At 56.4% G+C, this 17,764-nt stretch overlaps 1 protein-coding gene across 1 annotated transcript in view; it reads right to left on the bottom strand.

Moving 5' to 3' along the window:
* The window catches only part of SEMA3F (semaphorin 3F), a 32,674-nt gene that overhangs the window by 695 nt on the left and 14,215 nt on the right, over window positions 1-17,764 (bottom strand). Inside the window, exons 3-18 of the mRNA XM_049777442.1 lie at window positions 10,165-10,325; window positions 10,012-10,074; window positions 9,806-9,925; window positions 9,034-9,126; window positions 7,702-7,795; window positions 6,534-6,653; window positions 6,002-6,141; window positions 5,535-5,649; window positions 5,359-5,428; window positions 5,041-5,185; window positions 2,711-2,933; window positions 2,137-2,225; window positions 1,983-2,024; window positions 1,293-1,450; window positions 1,091-1,158; window positions 865-998 (exon numbers count right to left, since the gene is read on the bottom strand). Of these exons, the coding sequence (XP_049633399.1) occupies window positions 865-998; window positions 1,091-1,158; window positions 1,293-1,450; window positions 1,983-2,024; window positions 2,137-2,225; window positions 2,711-2,933; window positions 5,041-5,185; window positions 5,359-5,428; window positions 5,535-5,649; window positions 6,002-6,141; window positions 6,534-6,653; window positions 7,702-7,795; window positions 9,034-9,126; window positions 9,806-9,925; window positions 10,012-10,074; window positions 10,165-10,325 (1,835 nt within the window). The remainder of the gene's footprint in view (window positions 1-864; window positions 999-1,090; window positions 1,159-1,292; window positions 1,451-1,982; window positions 2,025-2,136; window positions 2,226-2,710; window positions 2,934-5,040; window positions 5,186-5,358; window positions 5,429-5,534; window positions 5,650-6,001; window positions 6,142-6,533; window positions 6,654-7,701; window positions 7,796-9,033; window positions 9,127-9,805; window positions 9,926-10,011; window positions 10,075-10,164; window positions 10,326-17,764) is intronic.

Raw genomic sequence — 17,764 nt, 5'->3', positions numbered from 1 at the left:
ACCTGAGACTTTGGAAGCACACAGGCTCCCTGAGTTATTATGCCTTGAGGGGCCCAACAGAGAATTCCCTGGGAAGGAGGGAGGCTCGAAAGCATTTCCTAAGAGGGGGGGACTCCATGGAATTTCCATGTCTTGGCATTCGCCTACATGATAGTTCCCTAGAGCTGAGCGGGCAGATGCAAGTTGCATGTAAAAAAAGGCGTAATTGCCCCATAATATGAACCCCACGAAGTTTCCACATAATTTGATGTGCCCAGTCATTTCTGTGCCAGGCTGGGCATGCAGAAGGATTTTTCTTAGAATAAGTGCTGCCCTGGCCTGGCTCCTGACCCAGGTTCGATCCCTAGGGACTCTCCTCTTTTTTTGGGGGGGAGGGTTTGCGGTTTTTTTTTTTTTTTTTTTGGCCACACGCAGCGGTGCTTAGGGGTTCCACCTGGCTCTGTGCTAGGAAATTGCCCCTAAAAAAAAAAAAAAAAAGGGCTGGAGAGATAGCATAGAGGTAGTGTGGTTGCCTTTCATGCAGAAGAACAGTGGTTCGAATCCAGGCCATCCCATATGGTCCCCCGAGCCTGCCAGGAGCAATTTCTGAGCATAGAACCAGGAGTAAGCCCTGAGCGCTGCCAAGTGTGGCCAAGAAACCAAAAACCAAAATAAAATTAAAAAAAAAAAAAGAAAAGAAAAGAAAAAAGAAAGAAATCACCCCTGGCAGGCTCAAGGAACTGTATGAGATGCCAGGAATCAAACCCAGGTCCATCCTGGGTCATCCAAGTCAAATGCTCTACCGCCGTGCTAACACTCCAGCCCCCCTGGACTCTCCTCTTTTGAGGGACCCACCCCACAGGCCCCCTGGCAACAGGAACTCACCTCTCGGCGCCGATCACTGGCATCTCGCTGAAACAGCCACTTCACGGTGGCTTGGGGAGAACGGGGCTGGCACTCAAGGAAGGCGGCGCTGCCTGCCACACCATACTGCACGGCCTCCACGGCATTCTTATTTGCTGTGGAATGGAACAAGGCTGTGTAAAGGCAGCCCATCTTCAGGGAAGATGGGGGCCAGTGTGGGACAAATGCTTCGAGCACAGAAACTCACCATTGGAGTTGAACCCGCGACACTGCCTGATGGGGTTCCCATGCCGCACGTCCTGCCGGCGACTCCGCCTGGAAGAAGAGCACTTCTAGAGGAGCACTGCCCGGAAGCCGTCCCCAAACGCACACAGACCCAGTGCCCAGAGTCCCACAGAGAAGCACCCCGTGCTTTGGTTTGGGACAGTGCTTTGGTTTGGGGATGCTACCTCTTGGAGGATGCCGTGTATCGTGAACAAGACTGGCCATCCCAGGCACAGTAGGGGTCCCGGGCGAGGCAGCAGTCGGCACAGGCAGCCCCATATGCCTGGCATCGGTGCAGGCTGAGGTGTGTGACCCCCACTGCCGAGGCCACGTACAGTTGTTGCTAAAAGCAGGAAGAGGTGCTGGTCAGCCCTCTCGCCAGCACCAGCTCCCATCAGATGCTTTTCTGTTTTGGGGTGATACTCAGCAATGAGTGCTCACGGCTTTTATTCCTGGCTCAGTGCTCAGGGATCACTCGTGACGGGCTCAGATGACTATATGGGGTGCCAAGGATTTATTCCAGGTTGAGCACAAGTAAGGGAAACATGGTCCCCATTAGCCTCCAGTTATCATGAGGAGTCAGCTATGCCTTGGTTTCTCCAACTCTGTGTTTGTTTGTTTTTTTGTTTTGGGGGTCATATCCAGCGGTGCTCAGGGATTACTCCTGGCCCTGCACTCAGAAATTGCTCCTGGCAGGCTTGGGGGAGCATAAGGGATGCGGGGAATCAAATCTAGATCTGTCCCGGGTCAGCGGCATGCAAGGCATGTGCTATCTCTCTGGCCCTTTCCAACCAACCCTGTGTGTCAAGGTCGTCACCCCAAGCAGATGCAGGCAGGCTCCATCCCTGACCCCGGCCCACTTTGCCCAAACTCACCCTCTTGGAAGAGATGGTCATGGTCTTCACAGGTGCTGGGTCCTAGGAGAAAGATCAGTTTGTGACTCTGGGCCCACCTGCCCCCTCATGCCCTGAGCAACATGGGCAGAACCTAGCATCGATGGGGAGGGGGAGGCCTGGGACACACACCCACCTTGAACACTTCCACCTCCTCCAACATAAGTTCCTCCATCTCCTGGTCATCCTTGGGCAGCACGATGACCTTCTGCACTGTCCCGCGGTCTGGAACGGGCCGGGCAGGGCCTCAGTGGGGCTGAGGATGCGGGGGAAGGGCACCAGCCTCAGCCCCTTCCCCCACCAGGGCCCACACCCTGAGGGGCAGCGGAGCAAGAACTCAGGGGTGCGGGTGATGTTTCCCCCCTTGGGAATCCCACCCAGACTCCAGCCACGGGCGCGGTCGAGGAGGGTGACAGGATGGGGTTTTCAGTGGCTGGAACTAGGAAGGTACATGCACGAATATGAGTGGCCGGACTTGAGAACTTATGAGGGATCTTCAACCATTCTCTCCTGCTCCCAGGGTCCCTGACCACCTGGTCCCCAAGGGTGTCCCCCCCAGAGCCACAGCTGCCTTGCAAAGGCTGAGGGTGACAGGGCTGACCTGACCACGGCCCCTCTGGAGCCCCCTAGCAGGGTAGGGCCCAGCCCATGATCTATGCGATCCACCCAGTAGGCCCAGCAGGATGGGGGCCGGGAACAGCAGCGGGTACCTGTGCCCAGGAAAAGCACCTCATAGCGCCCGTCGGCTGCATCCACCTGGTCCACGGCGACGGTAGTGAGGCGGTAGGGAGCCCCCGTGCGGACCACCAGGGGCCGCCGCTGCAGGGGGTACACGGCCTGGTACATGAGGGGGTGGCTTCGCATGAAGTTGATCACCTCGTCGGGGTAGTCCTTGGTGGACTTCATGGACGGCGTGAAGGTCCCACCGGGGCACTGTGGGCGGGCGGTGGTCAGGCCCTGTGGCTGGCTCCCCAGTCCTGTCTGCCCCCCGGCCCCCACAGCCTGCTCTCTCTCACCCCAGAAGCCCATCCGGCCTTTTTCCCAAAACCTCAAAGTTCCCCGCAGGCCCTGTCCGGCCCAGGTCCCCTCTCGGTCACCTCTCGAGCCTCCTGTGCTGTGACCTTGTGGCCGTACTTGGCAGAGCTGCCTGTTCTGTCCTCTCCGGCCCACTCATCCTTCTTCCTCTCTGGCTGTTGCTCCAGCTCCCACCCTTCTGCTCTGCAGCCAGCAAACCTGAGTTTCTGGAACCCACTAGCTGTTATGCTGGGGCTCTGCTGGATCCTCACCCCTGCAGCCTGACTCCAGTGGTCTTGTCTTTCCGGCCAGCTCAGTCCCTTCTAGGGGTGTGTCAGAAAGTTCCCTGACCTCAGTTGTGAGTACTTCCCCCTGACCCTATGGCAACGTGACTACCTGCTGTCCTGGGTCGGGGGCACTTCCGTGGTGCCCCCTCTGTCATGGGTCTACCATGCTACCTTTCCCAACCCTCTCTGCGCTGACCCTCTAGCTGGCTTCCTTGCTGTGCTTCCAACTACACCTTATGAATAGACCCACAAAGTCTTTGGGGTGCAGCCAGTCACACCAGCTGATACAACTTCAGGGTCCTGACTAGACCCCTCCATAGCCTCATGATGTGTGAATATACATGAAATTTTTCTTGCTCTCTATGTTTTCGTTCCTTTTTTCTTTGTTTTGTTTTCTGGTCATAACTGGCCATGCTCAGGGGTTACTCCTGGCTCTGTACTCAGGAATTACTACGCCGGGCAGTGCCTAGGGGACTATATCAGATGCTGGGGATTAAAGCTGGGTGGACAACATGAAAAGCAAGCACTTTCCCCTCTGTACTATTCCAGCCCCTCTTTTTTCTTTTTTGGTCTTTTGTTTTCTGATTTAGTGCCACACTCAGCAATAATCAAGGCTTACTCCTGACTCTGGGCTTATGAATCACTTCCGGTGGCGCTTGGGAAACCAAATGGGACGCTGGGGATCAAATTGAGGTTGGCTCCATGTTCTTTTATGTTTGTTTTTGGGCCACACCCAGAGATGCTCAGGGGTTACTCCTGGCTCTGCTCTAAGAAATTACTCCTGGCAGGGTTGGGGGACCATATGGGATGCCAAAAATCAAACTCAGATCAGCCGTGTGCAAGGCAAATGCCCTACCACTGTGCTGTGCTATCACTCCAGCCCCTTCTTTTTTTGGGGGGGATTTTTGGGCCACAACTGGTGACGTTCAAGGATTACTCCTGGTTTGGGGTACCATATGGGGTGCCGGGGGATCGAACCACAGTCTGTGCTGAATCAGTCGCGTGCAAGGCAAATGTCCTACTGCCACGCCATCACTCCAGCACCAACCAGTCCCTTCTTTTGTAAAATTTTATTTATTTTCAAGTTCTGGGTTATGGTGGAATTGAACACCCCAAAGAGGTTCTCATCTGGGCAAAACCAGTGCTCACCCACTGAGCCATCTCCTCTCCCTCCACTGCCCCCATGATTCCAACTTTTTTTTTTTTTTTTTTTTTTTTGGGTCACACCCGGCAGCGCTCAGCGGTTACTTCTGGCTCTACGCTCAGAAATCGCTTCTGGCAGGCTTGGAGGACCATATGGGATGCTGGGATTCGAACCACCATCCTTTTGCATGCAAGTCAAATGCCCTACCTCCATGCTATCTCTCCAGCCCCCATGATTCCAACTTTTTTTTTCTCCCACCCTGCCATGATTCCAATTTTTTTTTGGGGGGGGGGGGGTCATACCCGGCAGTGCTCAGGGGTTACTCCTGGCTCTATGCTCAGAAATCACTCCTGGCAGGCACGGGGGACCATATGGGACGCCAGGATTTGAACCACGTACCTTCTGCATGAAAGGCAAATGCCTTACCTCCATGCTATCTCTCCGGCCCCCATGATTCCAACTTTAAGGAGGGTGCAGGAAGGGTTTCTCATGAGCATGGCCCAACTCCCCCCACCTATGCGTCCTCAAGATAGTATACCCATATGTGCAGAAGGCCTGAGCTAGAGCAGGCCTCCCTCAGGAGAGGGGTCCTCACCGTGCCAGGCCGTGGGTAGGGCATCTTCCCTGAGAAGGGCATCCACTGGTAGTTGGGGCCCTCTTTGTGGGCAAAGGGTCCGTTGAAGACCATGCGGATGTCAGCCATGGAGTAGACACACACAGCGGAGCCCCGGAACACTGAGCTGCAAACAGGGTAGAGCTACTGGGAGGAGGCAGGCACTGGCCAGGTATGGCCACCTAGGGATCCCCAGTCTGGGCTGGGCTCTGGTGCCAGGACGGGTCACGTCCCCCATTCTCTCACACCCCAATACAGCCACACCCCAGCCTCCCCTGCTGACCCAGACCCCAGCCTCACCCTGAGGAGGTGAAGACCGCGTAGATGACCGGGTTCCTCACATCCTGGGTCTGCTGGACAAACACGTCCTCTGGGGACAAGGGGAGAAGATGCTGGCCAGGGGACCTCCAAGGCTAGGACACCCCCAGTACAGGACTCCCCAAGAGAGGACCTGCCACCACCCGCCGGACACTCACGGAGCTCGTCGAAGTGGGTCTCGATGCCATCCTCGCCAGGTACCGAACACACCAGCCTGGCCTTCAGGAACGTGCTCCACTTGTTGACCAGGCAGCAGTGGCCACCATCGTCATTCTAAGGGGCAGACAATGGGCAGAGAAAGCTGCTGGCTCCCCCACCAAACAGGGCCCTTTTATTGTCCCTGGTCCCTATCCTTTATCATTTTGGATTGGGGGGGTCCACACCCGGCGGCACTCAGTGGTTACTCCTGGCCCTGCACTCAGAAATCTCTCCTGGCTGGCTAGGGATGCTGGGGATCAAACCAGTGTTCATCTAGAGTTGACTATGTGCAAGGCAAACGCCTTACCGCTGTGCCATTGTTCCGGCTCCCGATTCTCTATCTGGTTTTTCAGTTACCTAGCCTAGGCCTCACAGAGTGAGACCCACGGAAGCAAATCTGGGTGTGTGTGGCCAGGGGAGCACATACCAGGCAGATGCGCCCGATGCGGGCGTACACAGCGGGGTTCTGAGGCGCCTCTGCCGACCGCTCCCGGAAGAAGAAGTAGAGTTTGTCGTCATTGCGTTCAGCGCTGTCGGGGATGAGCTCAGCATGGATGAAGGAAGGGTCTGCAGGAGAATAGGGGGCATCAGGGCATGGCCTCCCTCAGGCCTCTTTCCCAGCAGCACACCTCAACTTGGGAACATCCCCACAGTCAATATCCTCCAGGGTTAGAGCACTCTCTACCCAGCCAGCCACAGGGCAGAAGTTCCCCCCATTCCTGACTGTTTATTTGGGGGCTTCCTGAGCGGTGCTCAGTAGTCTAGGGGACACTCCAGGTGATGTATGACTCGGCTGTGCAGGCTAAACAGTTGATGGCGATGCACCAAGGCCATACCCAGCACGGCTAGGGGAGTGACAGTATAAACCCAGGGCTCCAGCTTTGAACCATCGCTTCTAGCCCCTGCAATGCCACCCCACGCACATGCTGGCCCCCACCAGGGGCACTGGCTGCACTCACCATTGAGCCACCGTGAGTTATACTGGTCTGTGCGCATGGCCGTCTGCTTGCCCAGTGTGCGGAAGATGGCTGCATCGGTGCCCATGAAGTCAATGTACACGCCGGCATAGAGCTCCTCATCTATGAGATGTAGGGGTTCAGATGTGGGGGGGGGCCGCCTCTGCTAGGATCAGGACACAGCCCCAATACCCTCAGGGCAGAGTTCTGTGTTTCCCTCTACCATTCCCTGGGATCTGATTATGTGACCAGGGTCCTCTAGAGGGCCTGGATAGGCAGCACTTGACTTTGCCAGCAGCAGGGCCCATTCCTGAGGTACAGAACCTCCCACCGCAGCTGACATCAAGAGCAGCCAGGGTCACGGGGTGAAGCTGCCAACAACTCCACCCTGATACTCAAGACATGAATGACCGCATGAACGTAAAGTGGTTACCATCAACTACAGCAGAATCATCAGGAAGCAGCAATTTCTGAGTGTTTACCTTCCTTTGAAAGTAATTCATTTCCTTGTAAGTGTGTGTAATTTAGTTTTCATTAACAGCTGCTAACGAATTGAACTGCTGGCTCACAAAGAACCTGAATGTTTCAACATAAGTTGGCAGGAGCTGGCCCTTAGTCCTCAACAGGGCAGATCCTGATCCAGTCAAATGCTCACATTTGAGCAGGCTTGGGCCGAGACCACCTCACTAACCTCGAGAGAGCACAGTGTCCATGCCTGGGGCCTCTGCCAGGCATGGAGCGAAGGTGCCCAGCTATTGCTCTGAGACAGCCTAGACTAGAGAGAGCCAGAGAGGCCACATCCCCCACGGTTGGTGCCTGGTGTGGGTCTGCCTGCCTCATAGATGACCCTGGAACATTCCACGGGCATCCCCCAAGTCACCCCCAGTGCAGACTCATATTCTCATGGCCTATGGCCTATGGCCAATGGGCTCTGGGCCTGTGCCAGGACAGCTATGCAGGTGGGTCTCAGAATAGATTGCGTCCTTCAGCAGGGGTCCCATGCCAGGGATTGGAGAGGGACTTCATGACACCTTGTCTCTGCACCCCTGCCCACTGGGGGTCAGGGACAGTGTATTTATGATCTCCTCCCCTGGGTACATGTTGCCCCCACCCCCTCCATGGATATAAGATACACATTCCGGTGGTAGAACGGGGGTCAGGGGACACTCACTGATGAGGGCCGAGGCTGTGTCCAGCTTGGGGTCGTACGGACACTTGCCCTTCCCAGACTCAAGTCTCTCAGGCTCCAGGAAGAAGATGTACTCCTGCAGGGCAGAGGCGACCTCAGCACCGTCAGGAGCCGTGGACTCGGATCAGAGCCTCCCCAGGGGAGCACATCCTGAGTCCCAGGGGAGCAGACCCTAAGTCCCAACGAGGAAGGCTTTACTGGTGGCCAGTGGCAAATGGTTCTGGTCTGGGGATGCTGAGAGTGACAGAGGCCCCTCTGTGCCAACAGGCTCAGGTAGACTGGCCCTGGGGCAGACACATTTGGATCCAACTCAAGGGGCTGGCAGCAGGCCCAAGGCAGAGGGTGCTGGCCTGGCCTCCGTCAATGGATCTAAGAGACCGGTGATCCAGAAGTCACTTAGCCTCAGGGTGGTGCCTTGTGATCTGTGGATCAGACTAAAAGGCCTTTGCTCTGCTCTTCAATAGTGTCGTCCCCAGTGACACACGAGGGACCTAGGATTTGCAGGGTCTAGCCCAGACCACCCTGAAGCAGAGAGGAGGATGGGTGCTGAGGGCCAGGAGCAGAGGAGGGGTGCATAGGGGAGGCAGCAGCAGGCGGCAGAGCAGCAGGACAGCAGGGATGGTGATGGAAAGGTATCACAGGCCGCTTCCAGTCACAGCTGCACACACATGTCTCCACACACGCAGATGGCACGTGGCACGCACAGCTCACATACTAGGCACATGCACTCACCCCAGCGAGCCCGCTTGGGTTCGGCACTCCATGCCAGAGACACCAGCTCAGGTGACCACTTGTTCTGTCATTCACCCACTGGCAGCCCCTGGCCCTGGCCCGGCCCGCCCCAGCCCAGCCCCAGTACCCCCAGCCTGTTCCGGGTTGTGAAGGGTGGACAGATATCTCTGCCTCCTTCCCCTGGGGAAGGACACCCTGATACCAGTGACCCCTAGGAATCTGGGCACAAAACCCCCACTTGGAGTGCTGGGAGGGACGGGGGAGTGATGTCCGTGTCAGGGTCTTCAGGGTTCTCTGCACACACGTACGTCACCAGAGCTGGGGCACTATTCTCTCTGCCCAGAATTCCTGCTTCCCAATTTGGGGGCTTTAGGATTTTTTTTGCCTGCAGTGGTCACACTGCAGCTCAAATGCATCCAGCTGGGAGCCTTTTTAGAGCCTGAGGGCCCTGTGAGGGAGAAGGGGGACAGGGGAGAACCCTAGGAAGCTGGCCCAGGTGTGGCCCTGGCCGGAAGGCCGGCTCCAGAGGGAGCTCAGTTCAGAAGGAGCACTGCTGCTGCAGGCTTGGAGGGTGGAGCCCACCTGGCGTGGGGCTGTGGGCGTCGGGCGGAGGGCACCATCCGTGGCTCTGCTGCCGCGGCCTCTGACCACCTGCGTCTGGGTCCAGGGTGAGGCCTGAGGAGACGAGGAACAGGGGTTAGAGAGCCAGGGGTGGCCAGGGCCGGGGGAGCGGGCTCAGGCTGCCAGCCACTCACACCGCATGTGCTGGACACACAGGCTTGAGAGCCTGGTCCCCCTGGGGAGCAGAGAGTATGTGACACACACCACAGCCAACCATACACCTTCGCACACACACAGATGCCCCATGGGGCCAGTCGCACCCACGCATGCCCGACATGGCCACACTAGCAGATACACAAGCCCATATGGAAATGGAGGAGGGCGGAAGCAGGCGGGGACAGGGCAGAGCCAAGGGGAAGAGGCAGCTCTTCCCCCAGAGGCGCGTGGCCTACAAAGAAACCCAGCATCCAACCTCTTTGATGCTGTGGCCCCCCAGGCTCTCTGACTCGGCGCCGAGGCCCGATCCAAGGCATGGCCACGAGAACAGTTGCCACGTATGGAGCGAACCCTCACTATGTGTCTGACACAACGCTAAGAGCATGGGGGGGGGGAGCACTTGCTCACACCAACCTGTGAGAAAGGCATCGATTAGCCCCATGTTGGGGGGTGGGGTGGGGAGGAGTCGAGGAACAAGAAACCACTCACCCCTGGTCTCAGGGCTGGGGCTCAGGCCAATGCTCTCACTGGGCCCTGCGTGTGGTACAGCCACCAGTGGGGGTCGGCCTGGGCTCACCTGTGCACGGCGGCCGCGGTTTACATAGGTGCACATGGGGTTGTAGGCGCCGGTCCCACACACGTAGAGGTGTGTTCGGTTCCAGGGCTGGATGAGCCTGACGAAGTTCCCGCACTCACCCTGGGGCCAGAGGGAAAGCTGCAAAGGGGCCCCGAGACGCCCCCGGCCCCACCCTGCCCGCTGCCCCTGCCCGCCGCCCCACTCACGTTGCCATCTTTGCCAGAGAGCACACACTCCTCGATGCGCTGTGGAGAGGCTGCCCAGTGGATCTGCCAGAGATTGGGGGTCAATGGGGGCCATCTGCTTGCTGCACAGGGTCCCTGGCCCCCGCACCTCCTCCCAAGTAGGCAGGCACTTACAATGAGGGGCTCACGGTTGATGTCGTGCAGGTCCAGGGACAGCACATAGTCCTTGCTGCCCACATACATGCGGTCGTGGTCTTCGTCTTTGAGCAAGATGCGGTAATCGGTCGTGTTAAGAAGGAAGTTGAAGAAATGGGCGGTGCCTGTGGCCTTGAGCTCTGCAGGGGGAGAGAAGGGAGAGGAGGGAGGCATGAGACCCCCTAGAGATCAGCCTGTCGAACCCCCCCGTAAAGGAGCATGACCTCCACATTCCTGCCTCAGGTTCCCAGCTTCTCTGCCAGGGTCTTCTCAGCTCTCTCCCATCCCCCAGAAAACTGGAGGCCAGAGTGAAAGCTCAGTGGGCAGGGCGCTTGCCATGCACCGAACCAACTTGGGTTTGATCCCCAGCATCTCGTATGCTTCCCCACCCCCGAAATCCTGCCAAGCGTGATCCCTGTGTGCAGAATCAAGAGTAAGCCCCGAGCATAGCCAGGTGTGTGTGGCCCCAAAATGAGCAAATAGATGTGGCCGGAGAGATAGCACAGTGGTAGGGCGTTTGCCTGGCAAGCAATCAACCCAGGACGGAAGGTGATTCGAATCTCAGCACCCCATATGGTTCCCCGAGCCTGCCAGGAGCGATTTCTGAGCACAGAGACAGGAGTAACCCCTGAGTGTAACCGGGTATGGCCCAAAAAGCAAAAAAGAAAAAAGAAAACAAAGTTGTGGGGCAGAAATTGGGGCAGACGGGCACGCCAGGGAAAGGCCCACACCCAACACTCCAAGTCTGATTCATCCTCAGCCCAGCCAGACTCCGGTTCCAATGACAGGACAGTGGGCGCAGGCTGGCATCAAAGAGTCTGCGCTCTGATGGGGGTTGATGCTCCCACGCCTAAGGTGGGGCCTTTAAAGGGTTAATGAGCAAGAAGGTGGGGCTGGGGCACAGTGCACAAGCTGGCACAGAGCCTGGCTGTCCTGTGCTCACCCTGGCTGCCCACCAGTGAAATAGCAAAGCTGGTCCCCAGGAAGGTGCCCACTCTGGCTGACGCGGGTCACCAGGACCCAGAAGCCACACTGCTTCCTAAGACCCCACAGCTGTTGTTCCTATTGGTTCTTAGGCCAGCTGTTCTTAGGGTTTACTCTTGGCTCTGAACTCAAAGATCTCTCTTGGCAGGATTCAGGACAAGTGCCTTAAGGACTTGCACCAGCCCCTTCAGAACACTTTTGTTTTGAGACACACCCAGCTCAGGGAACCATATGGGGCACCAGGGATTGAAACAGGGTCAGCTACGAGCAAGGCAAGCACCCTACCTGCCGTATTGTGGCTCCAGCCCTCCCTCAGACTACTTTTTTTTTGTTTTGGGGTCTCACCCAGCAGCACTGAGGGGTTCCTCCTGGCTCTATGCTCAGAAATCACACCTGGCAGGCTCAGGGGACCATATGGGATGCCGGGATTCGAACCACTGACCTTCTGCATGCAAGGCAAATGCCCCACCTCCATGCTATCTCTCCGGCCCCCACCCTTAGACCACTTCTAAGCTGCATGCAAACTTAGGCCCCCAGGAAAAACCTCTTCCCTCCCCTGAACATAGTAGATTGTAAGGTCCTGGCTGTGATTTACGGGATCCATTTCTCTCTGGGTGAGCCAGCCAGCCCAGATCCTCTTTCATAGGGAGGCAAAGCAGAAGGGAACTTGGCCAATGACACTCCAGGGACTGACCCAGGTCACCAGGAAACCTGGAACCTCCATCTGGAATAGAGAGCCACGTCCAGACAAACCCCACCTCCACCCGCCCCCAGGTATTTTGGGTGCAGCAGCAGGAGAGGGCTGGGGAAAGGTGAGGAATATTCATTCCCTAGTGGGAGTAAAGGAGTAGCTCTGCCCACACCAAGGCAGATGCGGCGTTTGCTGTGGGGTACTCAGGTGGCAGCAGGGAACCCATTTCACAGGTGGGGCCAGTGGAGGCAGGTCTGTAGGAGAACAGCGGAGCTCTGTGGCTCTGCCACCTCACAATGGAACCAGCAGCAGGTGGCCTGGCCCATATGTGAAGGTCATCCCTGCCTGGGCAGCTGTCTGGCCAGGCTAACTCTGCCCTCTGCCCTGCTGGGGGTCTGGGACACAGCTGGAGGGACTGAACCTAGGAGCAGCTTGGGACAGGAGCTCAGGATGTGCAGCTGCACTTAAGGTGGGCTGAGAGCCAGGGGATACCGTAGCCAACCCAGAGCCCCTGCACAAGGGTCTGGGCTACCCAGCCTGACTGTGGCGACAAGAGAATACAGGTGATGACCTTGTCGGACACTGGGACGCCACAGGATCAAAGGGCCGATCCCTGCCTGGCTATGGCCGCGCCCGCCTGTCCAGCGGCACCTCTGAAGTCCTGGGCAGGGCCGCCTGGGCACCTGTCCTGCACCTGTTGTTGGGCCACTCGGAGTCCCCCGCCTGGCCACCCAGCCATAGTGACAGCAGAAAAGTAAACACTCCCCCCCTGCCAGGGTCAGGAAGTGGCCAGAGAGGAAGTGGGGCTGCCAGCGCAGCGCCCCCAGGCTGGTACAGCCCGCCAGGGGTTATTTATACCCTGGCTGGGGGCATGGCCTTGGTGGTGCCCTTCCTCGTCCTGCCAGCCTAGGCTGGGGGGCACTAGAAGGGCGGGAGGGCACCAAATGGAGGCACCGAGTTTCCTAGGAACCAGCTTGGGTGCCTGCTTTCAACCCCGGCCAGACTGAGGCTTCTAGGATGTGGACCCTAGAAGAAGGCCAGAGACATAGAACAGCAGGTGGTCTGCCTTGCACATGGCCGAATGGGTTCGATCCCTGACATTCCATATGATCCCCCAGCATCTACAGAAATAATCCCTGTATGCAGAGCCAGGAGTAATCCCTCAGCATTATCAGGTGGCCTCAAAACAAATAAAAGAATAAAGTGTGGGTGAGTCCTGCCAGCTTACAGCTCCAGCATCTGTGAGGCAGCAGAGAGAGCCCAGGTAGTGTAGGAGAGCAGTCTTGATCTCACAACCTGCCCCCAGCTGTCCCAGAGGACCTTTCTCTCAGTGCACTGAACGCACAACACCCAGAGTCCATGGCAGACATTTACAGGAGGAAAGTAACAGCCCCAAGGGCTCAGGGCCGATTCCCAGCAGGAACCATGGCCTTTGGGGCTGTGGGAGGCGTCCAGGCAGAGCCCATCCTGGTGGTGGGGCAGCCAGCTGGGAAGGCCAGGCCGGAAGGGGACAGATGACTCAAGACCCTCGGGACCCCTCCTGCCGGCCACGGGATGTGGCGTCAATGGGACACTTGTCACAGGATGGGATGTTGCAGTCACTGTGGAAACTGGTGGGAGAGGCAAGTCCCCAAGAGGATGTGTGATACGGGGGGAGACCGACGAACATGTCTCTGCAGGGGCCAGTGTGTCACCTGGGCTAGCTGGTATTCTGGCTCCTGAGACCCATTTTTGTTTTTCTTTCTTTTTTTTTTGTTTTTGTTTTTGTTTTTGTTTTTTTTCGGCCGCACTCAGCAGGTTTAATGCTGGCTCTGCATTCCAAGATCCTTCCTGGGGATGCTTGCAGGCCCATATGGGAAGCAGGGAATAGAACTAGGGTTTTGTGCAAGGCAAGCATCCTACCCACTGTACTATTTCTCAAGCCCGAGCCCTATTTTCCTATGTAAATATCTCTTGGGGAATCCTAGTACTGACTTCCAATGGCGTAGGGTGGGGGCCTTAATTTTAGGGAATCTGGGCTGGGGCTGCCTGAGAGGAGGTGCCAAGTATCCTCCCCTTAGAGGAAACTCCCAGATGTCACCATCTTGGTCAGAAGCCTCAATCTAGGGGCCGGAGAGATAGCACGAAGGTAGAGCGTTTGCCTTACATCCAGAAGGACGGTGGTTTGAATACCGGCATCCTATATGGTCCCCCGTGCCTGCCAGGAGAGATTTCTGAGCATAGAGCCAAGAGTAATCCCTGAGCGCTGCCGGGTGTGACCCAATAAAATAAATAAATAAATAAAACAAAAAAGCTTCAATATAACTTCAGTCAGAAGCTCAATGCCCGGGGACAGAGAGATAGCACAAAGGTAGGGCGTTTGCCTTGAATGTGGCTGACCCAGGACGGACACGGTTCAATTTCTGGAATCCCATATGGTCCCCAGCCTGCCAAGGGTGATTTCTGAATGCAGAGTCATGAGTAATCCCTGAGTGCCACTGGGTATGGCTCCAAACGAATCAATCAATCAATCGATTAACAAATAATATAGTTTAAAAAGAAGATGGGGCCGGAGGGATAGCATGGAGGTAAGGCGTTTGCCTTTCATGCAGGAGGTCATCGGTTCGAATCCCAGCGCCCCATATGGTCCCCTGTGCCTGCCAGGAGCAATTTCTGAGCCTGGAGCCAGAAATAACCCCTGAGCACTGCTGGGTGTGACCCAAAAACCACAAAAAAAAAAAAAAAAGAAAAAAGAAAGGGGCTGGAGAGATAGCATGGAAGTAGGGTGGTTGCCTTGCATGCAGAAGGACGATGGTTCGAATCCTGGTGTCCCATATGGTCCCCGGAGCCTATCAGGAGCAATTTCGAGCATAGAGCCAGGAGTAATTACTGAGCACTGCTGGGTGTGACCCCAAAACAAAAAAAACAAAAACAAAAAACAAACAAAACCAGAAAGAAAGAAAAAAAGAAAGAAGGAAGGAAGGAAGGAAGGAAGGAAGGAAGGAAGGAAGGAAGGAAGGAAGGAAGGAAGGAAGGAAGGAAGGAAGGAAGGAAGGAAGGAAGGAAGGAAGGAAGGAAGGAAGGAGAGAGAGAGAGAGAGAGAGAGAGAGAAAGAAAGAAAGAAAGAAAGAAAGAAAGAAAGAAAGAAAGAAAGAAAGAAAGAAAGAAAGAAAGAAAGAAAGAAAGAAAGAAAGAAAGAAAGAAAGAAAGAAAGAAAGAAAGAAAGAAAGAGAAGCTCAATGCCAATTCCTCATGCTGGGGTGGGGAATAGGGGGTAAAGGATTTCCTGTCTTCCCACTCACAGAAGCAGAGCCTAACTCCAAACCAGTCATTCAACCCTGGCCTACAGAAGGGGAAACTGAAGTAGAGAAAAGGGGGGTTCTAGTCCTCCAGGTGAACTAGATGTAAGGCTTTGGCCTCTTCTCCTGCCCTTGCTAGAGGGTCCCCTCTCTCAAGTCACAGAGCCAGTGCGCAAAAATATCTAAGGGGTGTAGGACAGTCCTGTATCCCAGCTGCAGGCAGGGATCCACTCAGGCCTCCATAAGAGGACAGAAACTGGAATCCTGTCCCCCCAGAGCAAAAGAACTGGAGGTCGCCGTTCCTTTCAGAAGCCCAGTCAGACATGGGGCCTGAGGGTCTGGCCTGGACACCTACAGCAGCTGCAGGTAGCATAGGCCTTCATGCAAGAGCAGGAAACCAAGGGTCAGCTCACGTGCCACGGGACCAGTCTGGTCTTGGTCCTGCTGTCCCCATGATGCCCCCACTTGTCCCACTTGTCGGCTCTGACAGGAGGCCTCCCTCTTTCCTGTCCCCGTGATACCCCCAAGGGGGAAGGGCTGGGGACAATCCCCCAGCACTCTATAGGTATCAGGATCAAACCCAAGCCAGGGTTTGACCTCGGACAGGGAGGGTGGAGTGTGAGGATGGTGGCTCCTGGGAAGGCTCACACACCCTCATTCCCTCACTCAGGCTGGGCACAGGTTGGGTGGGGTGACATCCGGGAAGGCTTTTCCAGTCAGGGGGAAGGAAGAGCCTTTTCTGGCATCAGACACCTCATTTCCGCAGCCTTCCCGGCCTCCTGCGCCCCCAAGGCCGTCAGATATTCAGGGTCCTGGTCCAGAATGGTCTGGCCAACTTCCAGAGGCAGGAACCACCTCTGTCCACAGAGAACCCCTTTCCTTCCTCCTCCCTGGGCGGTAGCTGAGGATGCCTCATCTACAGAGCTGGGAGACATACCTACCCCACAGACCTAAGGGGCTGAGCCCAATCTCAGCTGACCACCACTAGGATAGCAGTTCTGCAAAAAAGAGGCTGCTGCAAACAGGGGGACTCAGAGCAGAGGTGGGTGGCCCGCCCCCTTGGTTACAACCCACAAAGCCATCGGTCCGAAGTGACAGCGTCACCTCCCCTGTCTGTGCTGGTACTATACAGTGACAGGTTCCTACAGCCCAGCCCTGACCCCCGGCCCCTGACCCCTGAACCCTACTCAGTGATGTATCCCTAATCCCTGAGCTGAAGAGAAATGAGTTTGGGTGTGAGAGGTGGAGGGACTGCAGGCCAGGGTTTTTTTTTAGACATTCTTCTACTGAGAAGCTGGAGCTCCTGCCTTTTCAAGAAGAAACTGAGGAAGACACAGCTTCAGGGACAGGGGCAAGAGCAGGAATAGAAAAGTTCGAGGAAGGGGTGGCTTCCAGATCCTTCTCCCCACCAAAAAAAGCTGCAAGAGGCCCCAGAAGCAAGCCTGGGGGCTGGCCTGGCCCCCTGGCTCCTGGCCTAATCCTTTTTTAATGAGCGGTCAGCCGGAAGACTGCTGGTCTTAGCCACGGCCCTGGGAGCCCCAATTGGGCTAAGCTGGAAACAGGGCAGCCCCAAGCCTTTGCAGACCCCTTTCCCCCTGCTCAGCACACCAACCTCACATGTAACCCAAGTCCAAGACCCCTATACAGCCATGCAGGGAGACACCAAGATGAAGCCCATCTCATGCTCCCACGACCTTCTCTGGGGCCGAGCAAAAGTGTGGTCACTGCTCGCTCACCCAGCTCTCCCAGTGCTTTCCCGAAGGCTGTTCTAGACTGGTGGGAAATCCCAAAAGTCAAACCCAAGGCTCAGCCTTGGACTGAAGCTGCCTCACCCCTGTGGAGATAGGACCTGGTTCCTCTGGCTGCAAACCTCTCAGTCTGTCTCCAACCACATGGCTGGGTCTGGCTCTCTAGATTGGCAACCCCCAAAGCCTCCCCAGGAGCCATCCCCCCACTCCCCCGGCAGGTGAGCCAGGTCTTGCCAACAAAACCAATTACAGCAGCTCTCACCCAATTAGCAACTAATTATGGCCTCCTAGTCCATTCAACATAATTAACATGTAAATGACTCTGCGTGTTTATATTCAATAACTGCTCTGATTGAATTTAATTTAAATGTCTGAACTGGGGTCCCAGTTACCGTATTTCACCATGGAGAGCTGCGGCTTCCCTGGGGGGTGCCTGCTCCTCCAGGGAAAGAGACTCCAGGCCAGAGGATGGCAGAGGGGCAGTAGCGAAGTTGGCCCAGTCCCAAGGAGTGAGGCTGAGGACGACTGCACCCCGATATGCCTATCCTAAGAGTACAGGGAGGTGGCGAGGTCAATAGAGTCCCCAGGGAACCTTCACGATGGCGATGGGAAATCCTCTGAAACAAGGGCCTCTTCTTAAGGGTTACTGTAAACATCCCAGCTGTTCAGTAAACACCAGGAGGGGCAGGCTCTGAGCCGCCCAGCTGGGCTATGGCTCTACTGCGGGCCTCCCTCCTATTTGGGGGGCTGGGGGCTGGAGCCTGCAGGCCCTGCATACTGTTCCCACGCCCGTTCCGCCCCAGTGCCCACCTGCTCCGCCCAGGAGAGGACAGGCTGGGGCCACAGTTCATCCTGGGCCCAGGAAAAGCCACGCAGGG

The sequence above is a fragment of the Suncus etruscus genome, chromosome 7 (genome assembly GCF_024139225.1).
Source record: "Suncus etruscus isolate mSunEtr1 chromosome 7, mSunEtr1.pri.cur, whole genome shotgun sequence".
NCBI lineage: Eukaryota > Metazoa > Chordata > Mammalia > Eulipotyphla > Soricidae > Suncus > Suncus etruscus.
The sequence above is the reverse complement of the archived record's forward strand: the minus strand, read 5'-3'. Positions and strand labels throughout refer to the sequence as shown.